This window comes from Neovison vison, chromosome 3 (assembly GCF_020171115.1).
Source record: "Neovison vison isolate M4711 chromosome 3, ASM_NN_V1, whole genome shotgun sequence".
NCBI lineage: Eukaryota > Metazoa > Chordata > Mammalia > Carnivora > Mustelidae > Neogale > Neogale vison.
The window spans coordinates 98,253,220-98,267,388 of NC_058093.1; the positions used below are offsets into that span (position 1 = coordinate 98,253,220).

The following is a 14,169-nucleotide window of genomic DNA, read 5'->3' on the forward strand; positions in this document are numbered from 1 at the left end:
TATCTAGAATTTGAATAAAAATTTGAAAAAAAAAAACAATATTTAAAGAGAAAACCCATCTAAAGCAAAAAATAAGGAAAGAATCCTAACTCTGTATAAAGCTCCTGGTATAATCACTTTGAGAAAAATGATCGTGACTTTAAAGCACTGTATTTTGACTGCACATCCAAAGACAAAAAATACCTGTGTAGAAGTCTTAATTTGGACTCAGTAGGTTTTTATTTGTACTAATATTATTTTGAAGCTATTACAGCATGTTATATGTATGTCATATTTAAGGTCTCTGTGTGTGCATTACAATAAAATCAAATTAGTAATTATAAAAGAAAAAAGAAGATAACTTAAGCTAGGCACTAGTAAGTGATTTAGAAACACTAACTCAGGAATTAAGCTATGAAATGTTATTTTTCAGGGGATCGCGTTTGAAAACCCTTGACTGTTCCTGCAGCGCCTTCGTCCTCTGCCCCCTCTGCTTCAGAGGCCTCTTCTTCAGCGTCCCCACCTGTGCTGTCCCTCTTCTCTTCAGTTCCTCAAACAACTCCGTTTTCTAGGTCTTGAAAAAGGTTTCCACTTATCTCTGTGACACCCTTTAGCTACGCTTCTTTCTGTCACCTTCCCTTCCCTGCCAGACTTTCAAATAAGCATCTAAGAAAATTGCTTCTATTTTCTTTTATTCACTTTCTGCTTACCCACTGACAGTGCGGGGTGTCCTCATCATACTTTAGCTCTCCAGTCCCCACGAACACCCTTCTTATTACAAGATGCAGAGACTCTTTTTCTGTTCTCCTGCCACCTCTGTCACCACGGAGCCTACTGACCGACGTTTCCTTCCTGAAAATTGCGTCTCGAGTAATTGAATTGTTAGAACTTCAGCAATGGAAGGCGCAGTTAGTCCAACCCCTTCATTTTACATCTGGGGGGAAACTGAGAATGAAAACAGTTGGAGGATTGGCCCAGCAGGGTGCAGTGGTGTAAAAGCTGGTCTTTGAGGCCAGGGCTTCTGACCTTCCATCCTGTATGAGAACTGGTTTTGATTAGCCTTTGTCCAAAAACTTCACAAGTTGCTAATTTGTATTCCTTCTCATTTAAAGGCATCCTCGTGGGTCTCCTAGCTCCTTTCCTCCTCAGCCCATTCTCCATGGTGGCAGTCAGGATGTTTCTGAAGTGTAAACCAGAACCTGTCACTTCCCTCATTAGCCTCCAGTTCTTCTCTGTTGCAGTTGGAAGGAAGTCCAAACCCCTTTTGAAAGGTCCCCCAATAATGGGTCCATGATTAAAGGAGCAAGACTGATAACAAAGCGAAGGTCAAGCAAAGCTTTTTTTCGCACCAAGCATCGAGAATCAAACTGACGGGCCAGGGACGTCTCTTGCAAAAAGGCGACCCTCCCTGCCTCACAGGCTAACGTTTATAGAGCAAAGGCCATGTGGTTGGGCCTGACCACACACAGGTGGCCAATGAGATTGTAACACACAGAGAAAGCTGCACAGTCCTGGTAGGTCCCACACAGGTGGCCAATTGAATTAGAATTCACCCCATAGTAGCTATTTGAACTAGCCTATCACCTTGGTCAGAATTGGCACCCAAAAGGCGGGGCCCACGCTCTTCTGTAGCTAGGGAGACAGTATGTGCTTCACTGATTGGGTGTCTCCACCTGACCCGACTCATCCCTGCATTATCTGTTATCTCCACCTGACCTGACCCACCTTTGTATTTGGGCTTTGTTACCTGGGACTGGTTTCCCGGCCTTGCTTTTAAGTAAGTTCGGGGAGGGTCAGTTTAAGTTTTACTGCATAAACAACAGAATGGCTGTTCAACCAAGGTGGAGCCGCTCTGGCTAAATAGGCCCTTACATTTTTCATGCCCTGCAGGACCTTCCATGTTCCAGCTCTCTCCCTGGTCACATTTCCTGCTAGTCTTGCTCTTATAGTGACTGTGTTCCCACACATGGACTCCCTCCCAGCTGGCCAGCAAGGGAAACTTAGCTCTGCCTCTGGGCACTGGTTTTGCTCTAATTGTTTGGAAAATTTTATGCCAGGCCATTGCTTAACTGCTTCCTCATCATCATTTGGTCTCCACTCAAATGGCCACTTTCTCTTACACTGATGCACCTTACTCTCACATCACCATATCTAACATTTTCTTTAGATGCAACACTGATCTGAATCACATCATGCTGTTTTATTTTCTTCATAGCATTTCCCACTAGCTACAATGACATAACTTCCTGATTTAATTTGGAGTTCAGCATTTTTTTCTGTCATTAGAATATAAATTCATGGAGTATAGGAATTTTGTCTTATTTGCCGTAACTTCAGGGCCCAGAACAGCAAATGGCCAGCAGTTCACACTCAATAAACATTTGTAGGATGAACAAATCAATGAATGGTGTCTGAATTTTTATTTCCCATTTTCCAGAATCCTTTCTCTTTTACTCTACAGTCCTGTACTTGACTACTCTCTCAGTACTTTCTTTGTTCTGTGTGTACTATGATCAAACTGATTTTCTCTCAACCAATAAGGGCAAGACTTATTCCTCACTGGGAACCTTTTTTCAGTTTTCTCTTCAACCCCAAATCCCACTGTTTGTCCCTTTAACTATTCAAGTTATATCATTGTGTCAAAATGCAAGTCATGTTGCATTTCCATGAAATCATGTCCCACAGCCCTATTGATTGCCCATTCTTCAAACTATGTAAAATCGCCCATGCATGTTATGGAATCCTAACATTCACATATAATCTATATCATCCTGAATTGTTTCCAGTTGTTTCATATAATATTATTTAGGCACTGTGTCTGGACACTTTAAGCGTGTGTGCTCGTGTGTGTGTGTGTGTGTGTGTGAGTTTGTGTGTGTGTGTGTATACTGTCAACGCTTATTATTTTTGGATTTTGTATTACTGAATTCTCCTCTTCCCTATAATTTGTTTATAATCAAAATGTGTGATGCTTTGATGATAAATCACGGACATTTGCAGAGTAGTGACAACCTTGAGTCACCTGACACGCACATTCCCAGCTGAGGTCAAACAATGCACCACTCTTGATTTCTTGTTTTTTGACCACCTACTATAAACAAGTATGCTTTTGCATTCTGTTTAGTGCCATGCTTTTCATATTTTATGCTTTTCATTCGTGATTTCAATATTTAAAATGGCCTCCAAGCATATTGCTGAAATGCCGTCTAGTGTTCCTAAGGGCAAGAAGGCTGTGATGTGCCTTATGGAAAAAACAGGTGTTAGATAACTTTGTTCAGGTATGTGTTATAGGACTGGAGGCTTTTAGTTCAATGTTAATAAATTAACAGTGTATGTTAAATTACATGTCTTTCAATAGAAGCACTCATAAAACAAGATTGTGTATTGTTTAGTGATGGAAATGTTGCCTACAGGAGCCTAACCCTGTATTTCCCCTAAGAACAGTATTTGCTAATTCAGCTAATTCAACTTGATAGAACAGAATTACCAGAAATCATGAGAATTGACTGTGTATACGTGTATGCTATATTTGTTGGCATTAACTTCATTTGGGTATTTAGAAGATAAAGAAACCAAGAGCTACTGAAATTTAGTATTTTGCCCACGATATTTGCTAAGCCTGTAAATGGTAGACTTGGAAACTGGTTGTCGTATTCTGAAGTCTTTTGGCTTCTCATTCACCACAACAGTGGCTCTTGTTTGTTTTAATTAGCTTTAGAGCCCTAACTCCTAGGAGAGAGGGAGGGAGGAAGAGAGAAAATACAAGTGGAATTGGCTGAAAGAGCAGTGAAAAACCATAATTCATACAGATAAATAGATGTAGATGATATTTTAAAAAGTAGCTTGCTTTACAGCCCCAGTTTAGCGTTTAATTACAGTCTCAAATCTTAAAAGAGAAACAAAAGGACCTTTTCACTTCCAAGTTGACTTCGTAACTCTACATGCTTCGTGTTCCTTACCACGGAAATGAAAGTCTGAGAAGTGACCAGACCTTAAAGATTCAAAGCCATAAAAATTCAGTCATGACCTGGATTTTTGTCCTGCCCTGAGGATGTCCCCCCTTAAACTTGCATGACATTTATCCGAGCTGAAATCCTACATGCTATGGAAGTGAACACGTCTGCACAATATATGTGCTTAGACATGCCAAGGCCTGATTTCATAGAGATATCACCTTCCTTATCAATTGTGCATTTCTATAGAGAGATGACAGAAGAAATGATAGCTTGAAATCTATATAAAACAAATTAACATGGGTCAAGTTACTGTGGGTCTCCAGGTCTGTCTATCGATATATATTAATACATCTGTATATATATATATATATATAAAGATCTATTTTTATATATTTTATCATTTATTTTCAAAAAATAAGTTAAACATTTTTAGAATCTCTAAAGCACATTTGTGAACACAGTTTGAAAAACTGGCCTTTCCCCACTCTAAGTAGATTTTTTAAGGGCCTAGAGATGAAGAATGCTAGCTTTTTCGCTTTCTATTGGCAAATGATCTGAGTTAGTGCTAAATATAAAGAAGTCTCTCACCAGTGATAATTCACTTTAGCCCACGTGGTTGACAACAAGTTGTAGTAAGGCAACGATTTCTGAGGTATCTGGGTTAGGATTCAGTAGTGTGATGGAATGATGTCACCTGGTTCTGTAGCACAAGGTTTTTTGTGTTTGTTTTTTTTTAAAAGATTTTATTTATTTATTTGACAGACAGAGATCACAAGTAGGCCGAGAGGCAGGCAGAGACAGAGAGAGGAGGAAGCAGGCTCCCCGCTGAGCAGAGAGCCCGATGTGGGGCTTGATCACAAGACCCTAGGATCATGACCTGAGCCGAAGGCAGAGGTTTTAACCCACTGAGCCACCCAGGCGCCCCTGTAGCACAAGGTTTTTAATATATGTGCAGAATGGATGAGATTTTTTTTTTCTCATATGATATTCTCTTGACATTTCTTTTTTGCTTGAAAACAAGAGGCAATCATAAGGCTCAAATTAACACTTCTCAACTTCCAAAAGCTGCCAGAGATAAGGTTGAGTGAGGAGCTTCCAACAGTGAGGAAAGACAAGATAAGGACATTTTATGTCTGCCTCAAGGCTATACTACAAATCCTGGAGTGTTAGAAAAGGAACTAAAGGGTCCTTAAGAGCTGTGTCATCAAGCCAAAGGAACTAATTGGTTTCAGATTAGAATTCTGAAATCACTCTCATTTCAATATTTCACAATATTTTATTTTCCCTTAGAATAATTAAATAGTTGCATGTCCAGTGACTTTAACAATCCTCTTTTGAGGAGCTAAGCTCTTCACAAATCAGGGTATCAAGGTTGATTTGTTTTTTCTTAGTTTAGAGTACAGCTGAGTTCCATGGTGCAGATAAAAATGGATCACCCCCATGATTCCATCTAGGGTTTTGTTGGCTGGGTCAACTTCTCCAACAGGGCAGAGGATTTTTGCATTCAGGGGTATTGACCCAATGGCTTTTTCTTGCCAAGATGCATTAATTTATGGTGTTTTACTAATGTAATACTATTGAGAATTTGTTTAGCAGCATCTTCTCTGCTTCAGCCCCAAAAAGAACATAAAAGCAGTAGAGAGGTTACACACTTTTCAGCCTCAGACTCTTGCCTGTTTTTCAAGGGAGATCATTGAAAATAGTAATTCTTCCTCGCTTCAGGAAAAGCTGTCAGAGGAAGAGAGAAAACACAAGGAAGCTTTGGAAGGTCTTCACGTGGTGGTGGATGAGGATTCGAGGAGCGAAAGCAGCAGTGCGGATGAGGGGAAAGAAAACACCAAATTCCTGTTGGAAAGATTGAAAGCTCTAGAGGTAAGAAATGAAACAATTTTTACATGTTTACAGAAAAATGACCGTGCTCTGCCTCTTTTATTGACCTTGGTTTTGAATGAGTATAAGTCTTTCTTTCTAGGTTCTTCTAGAGGAATAAGATGCTAGGATCTCCCACTGTGATTCATTTATCACTGAGGAGCAAAAAGTTAAAATCTGTAGTACTGAGGGTGTTTACCTCGTGATTCTGATTGCAGTGCCTTAGAAAGTGTACAGAGGACAGGAATTCATTTTTAAATTCAGTTCAGCCCTCAAACTGGGTCAGGACTCCTAAAATGGCATGCTCCGTGAGGAAAGTTGCTACGTGATATTTCACTTTGTTTCCCCAATACCTAATATAATGAATAACTGAGCAAATGTATACATACACTACCCAGTACTAATAAAGATGACTGCAAGAAAAAAAGTCAAATTTTTAAGTAGTCAAAACATTTCTTAAAAAATTTGTGCAGAAGTTTGGCATGTAAAACAAACAGAAGTGAGGCTGAGCTGAGGGCACTTTAAGGAGGATGGGCAGCCACCACAGCCTTCCAGAACGATCTGGAACCACTGGTCTCTTAGTGAGTGGCCTTAGGCATCACTGTGTGTGCTAATTCCTCAATGTTTATGGCTTTCCTCAAAGAACATTTCAGTTATTAGATCTTGATTGATACCTCACATGTGGAAAGATTGAGGGAAGATGGCTTTCTCTACAGGTTGTCTTAGCACCTCGAACAGGGACATAGTTACTTTTAAGCCTGACGGTGGTGAGCCCATCTCATCTTAACTGGGTGCAAGAGGCCTTCAGCTAACATCTAAATATAGAGTTCAACAACAGGGTTGACAGAAGCCTGAAAACTTAATTAATGTGAAGAAAGAAGACCCAGAGAGGTCTTGTTCTCTATGCTTGGTTTTTGCAGTTCAGCCTCCAGTTTGCCATGTTGTCTACAGTGAACATGCCCTTTTTACACTAATTTCCTTGGCAAAGGTAAAACAAAAGAGTTCAGATTATGGACTCTGGAGCCCGATTCCCAGGGTTTTGTATGAATCTCAATTCTACTCCTTTCTAGTTTTGAAACCTTGAGTCCGTTTTCCAGGCTCTGTGCTTCTGTTGATTCAGCAGCAAACATGGAGATCCTAATAGTATGCTATCTTCTGGGGCATTGATGCTGATGAAGTGAGTTAATATTTGCACAGTGGTGCCTGGCTTATGGCCTCCTCTGTACACCCACTCCAAGGCTCCTGACTTTGTTATATCATTTTTTTTTTCTATTTTTCTGGATTCAGCAATTAATATAAGAACTATGAGTGGAGAAACTGAGCTACTCAATACACAAGCAACTGAGGAGGGACAGGTTTGATACCAAACATGGGGCAGAAGAGAAGTCAACGTAGGGAACATCTGGCAGCCCCACTGGGGCACACAGCCAGGAATCCTTCTTGTCTCCCCAGAGCTTTCCACACTTGTGTCGTTTTTAAGAAAGTCACTGAGGAAGGTGGGAAAGCCTTCTCAAGGGAGAGTGAGTTTGCTGTCTGAGAGCTTTGAGAAAGTCATAGCTTCGCCTAGAGTTTGAATTACCTGGATTTAATAGTAGAAATTTAGTTGATACTACAACTTCTTATTTCCCTAGAACCAGCTACTTAAATTGTTAGTTTTATTCCTAATTACAGTGACTATGGCTCTTAGTTGATTTAATTATCACTGAGATAACTTTGGGAAGGACATTTCATTTAATCAAGCAAAGAGGTATTTTACACATATCTTTGGCAGCAAATGTTTCTTAAGCCCCCACTGAGGAAAAGAGAAAAGAGAAACAGTATTTTTTTTTTTTCTTTCACAGAGATCTTTCTACTTCAGGCAAAAACTGTTGCATCCAGTGAGAGTTGGATGCAATAGATGATATCTCTAAGGGCCATTAATCTCCACAATTTTAATTCGCTAAAAAATGTTTTATTTTCTAAATTAGCTTCTTCTGGTCAGGGTCACTGCTTGCTTCATAAAATTCTTTGCCCAGTGTTAAGTAAATTCTCTCCTTACCCCCAGTTCTCACTTTTACCTATTTGAACTTGATCCTTAGCTATTTCCTCCAAATCCTTCAGCCGCAAGGCATTTCTCCCTTGATCATTTCTGCAACTCAGTTCCCGGCCTGGCAGAGAACATGGCCAGGTCTTTCTCACGTGCTTCTTCTCCCTCGACGAAGACCCCATCACTGGTTATGCAGGGCTCTATACTCGGTCCCTGCGCTCCACTCATGGCCTCATTCCATACTGTTCCCACTGCTCATGAAGGTATTTTGCTAAATTAAACATTTGCCTTCCAAAAAGGGCTCCTGGGCCAGCAGTCAAAATAATAATTAATTCTCACTCCCTCTCTCTCTCTATCTCTCCCCATGCTCCTCTCTCTTTTGTCTTAGCAATTGGCAACTACTCTCCCTGGGCCTAAATTTTAAGATTTGTTTAGGGTCCTGCTGTCTGATGGAGGAACTATTTGCTGTATTTTATATCTGTGCCATAAGAGCCACGTGGGTGATAAAGATGCCACTTGCGCATTTTCTGTAGCTTTTAAGTGCCAGGTGTAGTGTTTTCTGTTTTCTAAAAATTCTGGTTTTCAAGACTTGTTTTTAAGAAACTGCTTACTCAACTTACGATCAAGCTCACTATTTTCATCAGCACTGCCCTGTCACAGGCCCCGTCTCACAAAGACCCCTCTCCCCCACACCATCCCCGATCACTGAGTCTAGGGATTTTCCCAGACTTGACCTCCACAGTCCATTGACTTGACCTTGTGTCTTCCGTGTTCCCTTGTGCCTGCTCTGGGTTTTGGCCTCAAGGCCCTGGATTTGCTTATGGGCATGTTCCTTAAAATACATGATTTGCTTGTCTCAGGCCTCCCTCTGCACATTTCCACCTGCCCTTTCTAATCACTCATTGAACAGCTTCACACCTGACTAGAAATCAAACTGGACATGCCCTTCGCTCAGTCTCAACTCCCATAGCATTTCCGATTCCCAGACTCTAGCTAGACTCTAGGGGAAGAGCAAGCCTAAGACAACCTGGGAGTTCTCAGCCTCCAGGTAAGTGGTAATGCCTTAGCTATAGCCTCAAGGTCAGAGGAACTTGGCTTCTTATATAAAAGATTTATTTTGTGCAGAAAAACATGGCAATTAAATGTTGTAAAGTGAATAACAGCATTTTCTACTTAGTTATACCTTTCCATGAAAGTGTGACAATTAATGTGCTAAGCATAAGCATTTTTGTTAATCAGTATTCCTATTTAAAATGAGGTAGTTTAAAATAGTAATTCTCAAAGCTGTCTGCACATCACAATTATATGTGAGTTCATAGTCAATAGATATTTATTGAATTCATTTTATGGGCCAAATACTAGGAGTAGATCAATTTTCATGGTCCAAAACCCCAGAGAACAGAGACAAAAACTACACACTTAAAAAGTAAATAACCAAGCAAACAAACAAATAGACAAATGAGTGCCTCTGAATAAGAAAAACCAGGTGATACAGTCATAAGAGAGTGGGGGGTGGAAATGAGAGAGGTATTTGCCTACAATGGCGTCTGATTCCCAGGCCATTTGGCTGCAGTACAAATAAGACAAGGGAGGGGACCCTTCATGGCTCAGTTGGTTCAGCATCTTCCCTTGGCTCCAATCACAGTCCTGAGGTCCTAGGATCAAGCCCCGCATCGGGCTTCCTGCTTAGTAGGGAATCTGCTTCTCCCTCTGCCTCTGCCCCTCCCCACCCTTCTTCTTCTTCCTGGGCACTGTTACTCACTAAAATGAATGAATAAAATCTTTTAAAAATAAATAAATAAATAAATAACCCAAGGGAGATAGCTGTATAAAGATCTGGATGACGAACAAGGAGAAACTGCAACTGGGGAGCCTAGATATATCTTAGAAATGTTATTAAGTTAGAGAAACAGAAGAAGGAAATTTGCCCTGGAACACAAGTGTAAGGTTAAAAAATAGGAAGAAGATGAATTCAGAGGGATAGACAAGGGCCAGAACCCTTTAAAGCCTTGTAGCCCATTGTCACAGTAAAGACTTTGAATAGAATTATAAATTTAAAGGGATGCTGTCAGAGGTTGTTAACTAGGGAAGTAACATGGTCCAAATTGTGCTTCAGGAAGATAACTCTTGCTTCTTGGTAAGCTAATAGCAGGACAGGAAGTCCAGGCTTCCTGTCTAATTCCAGATAGAAGTTGTTAATAGACTGGTTTAGAGCAGGTATCTAGGACTAACAAGAAATAATAATATATAATAATATCATTAGACTAGTGGACTAGAGGGAAATACTGATGATGAGAATGGTGGCAAGCCCTGGTATAAAGCTTAGTATATTCAAGCACTGTTCCAGTTTATCTCTCTATACATATACACATATACACACTGTTTTAATCTTTATAATAACCATGTGGGGGGAGGGGGATATGCTTATGTCCATTTTACAGATGAGGAAACTGAACCCCCAAAGGTTGGGTAAGTTGCCAGTAAGTGTGAGACTTAGGATTTGAACTCCACTGTGGTTCCATTTTCCTGTGCTAATAAGAGATGGTCAAGTAAGTATGTGTTGTAGAAGTAAAACCTATTGGAATTACTGAAGGATTGGTTGTAGAATGTATGAGAAAGTGAGAAATCAAGAGTGACTTTTAGGTTTTCAGCCTTAGCAACCGACTTACAGCAGATTTCTGGGACAGGCCGGGTTCAGAGAAGAGGTGACTTGGGGGAAGGAATATACAATCATCAGTTTGTTTTGTCCATGTGAAGTTTAGATTCCCTCTAAACATTCAAGTGATGATGTTTGGTAGGCAGTTGGATATCCAAGGCCAAGGTCAGGGCAAGAGATATAGATTTCAGAGTCATCAGCATATAGATGGCATTCAAAGTTGTGGGACTTAATAAAGCAACATCAGAAGTAAGTATAAATGTGGACCATTAGAGGGCAGAGGACACACCCCTGCAGTGCCCCTCCATTAGAGGTCTGGTGGGGGAAGGGGAGCTAGCCAGTGAGCCTGGGAAAGAATCTTATGAGGTAGGAGGGAAATCAGAAAGGTGAGGTGTCATAGAAGTCTAGAGAAGAAAGTGTTTCAAGGGCAGCCTTATCAGTACCACTAACAAAATAAGGAAAACACACACACACACACACACACACACACACACAATCCATCACTGGCTCTGGCAAGGGCTGGGGATAGCTAAAAGCTTGATGACAACAGCTTCTGGTTGGAGCAGGTAGGACAGAAAGGAGGTGGAGACAACACATACAGGGAGCTCTTTCGAGAAGTTTTCCTGGGCAGTGGAGCTAACATCGAGACATTTATGCCCAAAGAGAGACACAGCAAAGAGAAGCTTGTAAATACGAAAACAATAACGAAAAGCAGGGGACTGTTGGCGCACCAGTGTACCACTGAGAATGACCCAGTGTGAAAGACAGAAGCCGCGATACAGGAGAGAGAAATAGAAATGCTGGAGTGAAGCCTTCAGGGGATAAAACTCATGCAGAAACCGAGCTTCTGAAACTTCAGATGCCTAGCTGACAGCCAGGGAAACTCCAACTCTTGAAGTCTAAAGTGGAATCAACATCTGTGTTGTCATAAAGCCTGCAGGGGATTTAGATGCACAGTCAGGATTGAGAACCACAGAAAAGTCTTGGAGTGATATTAAAAACTCTTCCAACACCTTAGGTCCAGTTCAGTGGAACTCTCCCTGAATCTTCAAGCTCAGATGCAGAAGCCCCGCCCACCCTCACATGCCCAGTGCCAGGGGACTTAGGAGCCTGAGGAAAGCTGTAATTACAACCATCTTCCTCTCCACCTTGATGGCTCCCTTGCCATGGAAATGGGTATGATATCCCCAGGCTTAGCTTCGACTCTTTGCTGATGAGAGGAAGTCTATTTCTTAGCATTCCCAATTGGCTTTAAGTTCTTACCTTCTCCTTCCTCTCACTTTTATCCTCTTCTATCTTAAGATGACATAAAAAGACACTTTAAAAGTTATAAAGAAACATGCTGGTTTCTTCAGAGTACTGTCTGAATAGAAATCCTTAACTGTTTCCTTCTCATCTTTAAATTCTGTGACAGGCTGCTGACAGGTAACTCCAGACATCCCTGTCTTAAAGCATCTGGTGTATATCTTTCTCCTGATTAATTTGTATCCAACTCTGGGTCACCTAGCAACAATCACTAAACTAGGATTAGAGACAAAAACTCCTCTTTGGCAAAAGGGCTTGAAGTTTAAAAAAAAAAAAAATTTCTATGTCAGTATGTAACTTTATACTAGCAATTTTCTGATTATAAAAGTAGCAGTCACATCATAGGAAGTTAGGAAAATACAAGGCAATAGAGAAATTGTAATCATACCACTCAGAAATATTTGCTGCTGACATTTTAGCTTGTCTATCTCCACTTTTTTTCCTGTTACACTTAATCAAATTAGGAAATAATAAAATAGCACTTTATACAGTTTATAGCTTGCTCCTTTATGTAATATATCAATACTGTTTTTCCATCTTACTCAGTATTTCTTAAGATATGACTTGACAGCTATGCAGAAATTCATCAAATGAATGCAGAGTACCATTTATTTAGTCTCTTTGGATACGTAGGTTGTTGACATGTTTTCATTATTATAATGCTGTGATGAGAATCTTGGTACATAAACATTTTACACATATATTTTAGTAGAATATTAAAACATGCCCATTCTTTTAAAAAAAGTTATGCAAGTAGGCTGTTAGATTTCTTCATACCTAGTTAAGAGTAAGAGGCTCTCTAAAATGAAGAACTCCAGAGGAGATTCTGAAAGGAACAGCACCTTTAGGGAAAAGCACCCAAACCCCCATTTAAGGCACCGCCCTTGTTGCTTGGTACAGGATGAAATGAGGGGAAAGTCCATGGGTGGCTGCCGGAACAGTTTCAGGGAACTCGGTTTGTGATTGTTCATTCAGCTGCAAGTTACAGAGGATTTACGTGGCTGATGTAAGTGAAAGCCTGTTCGTGGAACTAGAAATGGAGGTGTGAGAGTGGATGGAGGCCAAGGGAATGCAGAGGTTCGGAGGAGGTCAGGGAGCTGTTTCCACCTCTCGGCTTTGCTCTTCTCTAAGTGGGTTTCAGGCTCTCTAACGCAGGCACTCTTAATGTATTGGGGGAAATGGCAGCCAGAAGCCTCCAGGTTAGTGCACCCATGACACCAGTGAGAGGACTGTTGCTCTTTCTAGTAGGTCCGTAAGAACTCCTAGACTCCGGAGAGGAATATTGTTGGCGTGTGTTAGCATCCTGGCCATTGGAGGGTGGAACATCTCAACTGACAATCCCATCAGTTCCACGATTTAGCAAAGTTCTACTATTTTGGTTATTCAAATGTCAGAAATGCTTTCATATCCCTCAGGAAGATAGGTTGGGGCCTAGTCTTGTCCTTTTCTTCTGTGGTATCTTCTTTCTTCTTCTGACTTCACCCTCTCTTCCATCTCCTCCTCCTGCTCCCTTCCTGATTCCCCTTCCTTTTTCCTTTTCTCCTCCTCACTCTCTCACTCCTTCCTCTCTCCCTCCTTTGGCAACTCTAGGCCTGGGCTGCTACTGGATGCTGGACTTGCGAAAGATCCACGGAACATTTTCTCTGTCCTTGAGACACTCACGTTGTTGGGAGGCAGACAAAACTACTCTAATTAAAATAATGAAGATATTATGTATTAAAATTTCACAAAAATGTTAAAAATTATGTACAAGAGTCCGTGAAATACCAAGGTGGAAGCGCCTGAGGGAATTCTTTTTAGAGAAGGCACGGAGATAAGATGGTGCCATTTGAACCAAGTGTTGGAGGCTTCTTGCACATTTTCCAGGCAAACAGTAAGAAGAGAGGCCGAGGGAGTTGCCTGGCTAAAAGCCGGAACCAGTCTCAAGGAGTCACCAGCAAGCGGGCCTGCCTGAAGCCTGAGGTACTTTTGACCAAAAATTAGACTCAAAGCCTTAGTCTGTCCTATGTGCAAGTGTGTGGAGCTACATATCCACCCAACACAGAGATATTAAAAGTGAACATTATTTCTTCTCCTTCTTCTTTCTTTGGGTTTACGGCGTGGTCAAATCAAACCTCTAGCCTGCCTACAGATGTTCATAACGAACAGCCCCTCAAGCCTCCACAGTACCCCGGAGCCTCAGGTCCCCATGGCGTTTCAGCCCGTCTTCATAGCGTAAAATAACACAGCCAAACAAACACACCAAGGGGCAGCGCAAACAGTTCTGAGCCATGGGGAGAATATTTATGGCCTGAAAACTGAGGCCCCCACTGACTTCAGAGTGCAGGAAAATACGCGCCTGCCATAAATTGAAGTTGTACCAATCACCGAAAGCCTTG

The 14,169-nt window shown here is 41.1% G+C and overlaps 1 protein-coding gene across 1 annotated transcript in view; it reads left to right on the forward strand.

Annotated features, from left to right (window-relative positions):
- Positions 1-14,169, forward strand: part of NCKAP5 (NCK associated protein 5) — a 962,745-nt gene that overhangs the window by 675,329 nt on the left and 273,247 nt on the right. Inside the window, 1 exon segment of the mRNA XM_044242595.1 lies at positions 5,658-5,807. Coding sequence (XP_044098530.1) covers positions 5,658-5,807 — 150 coding nt within the window.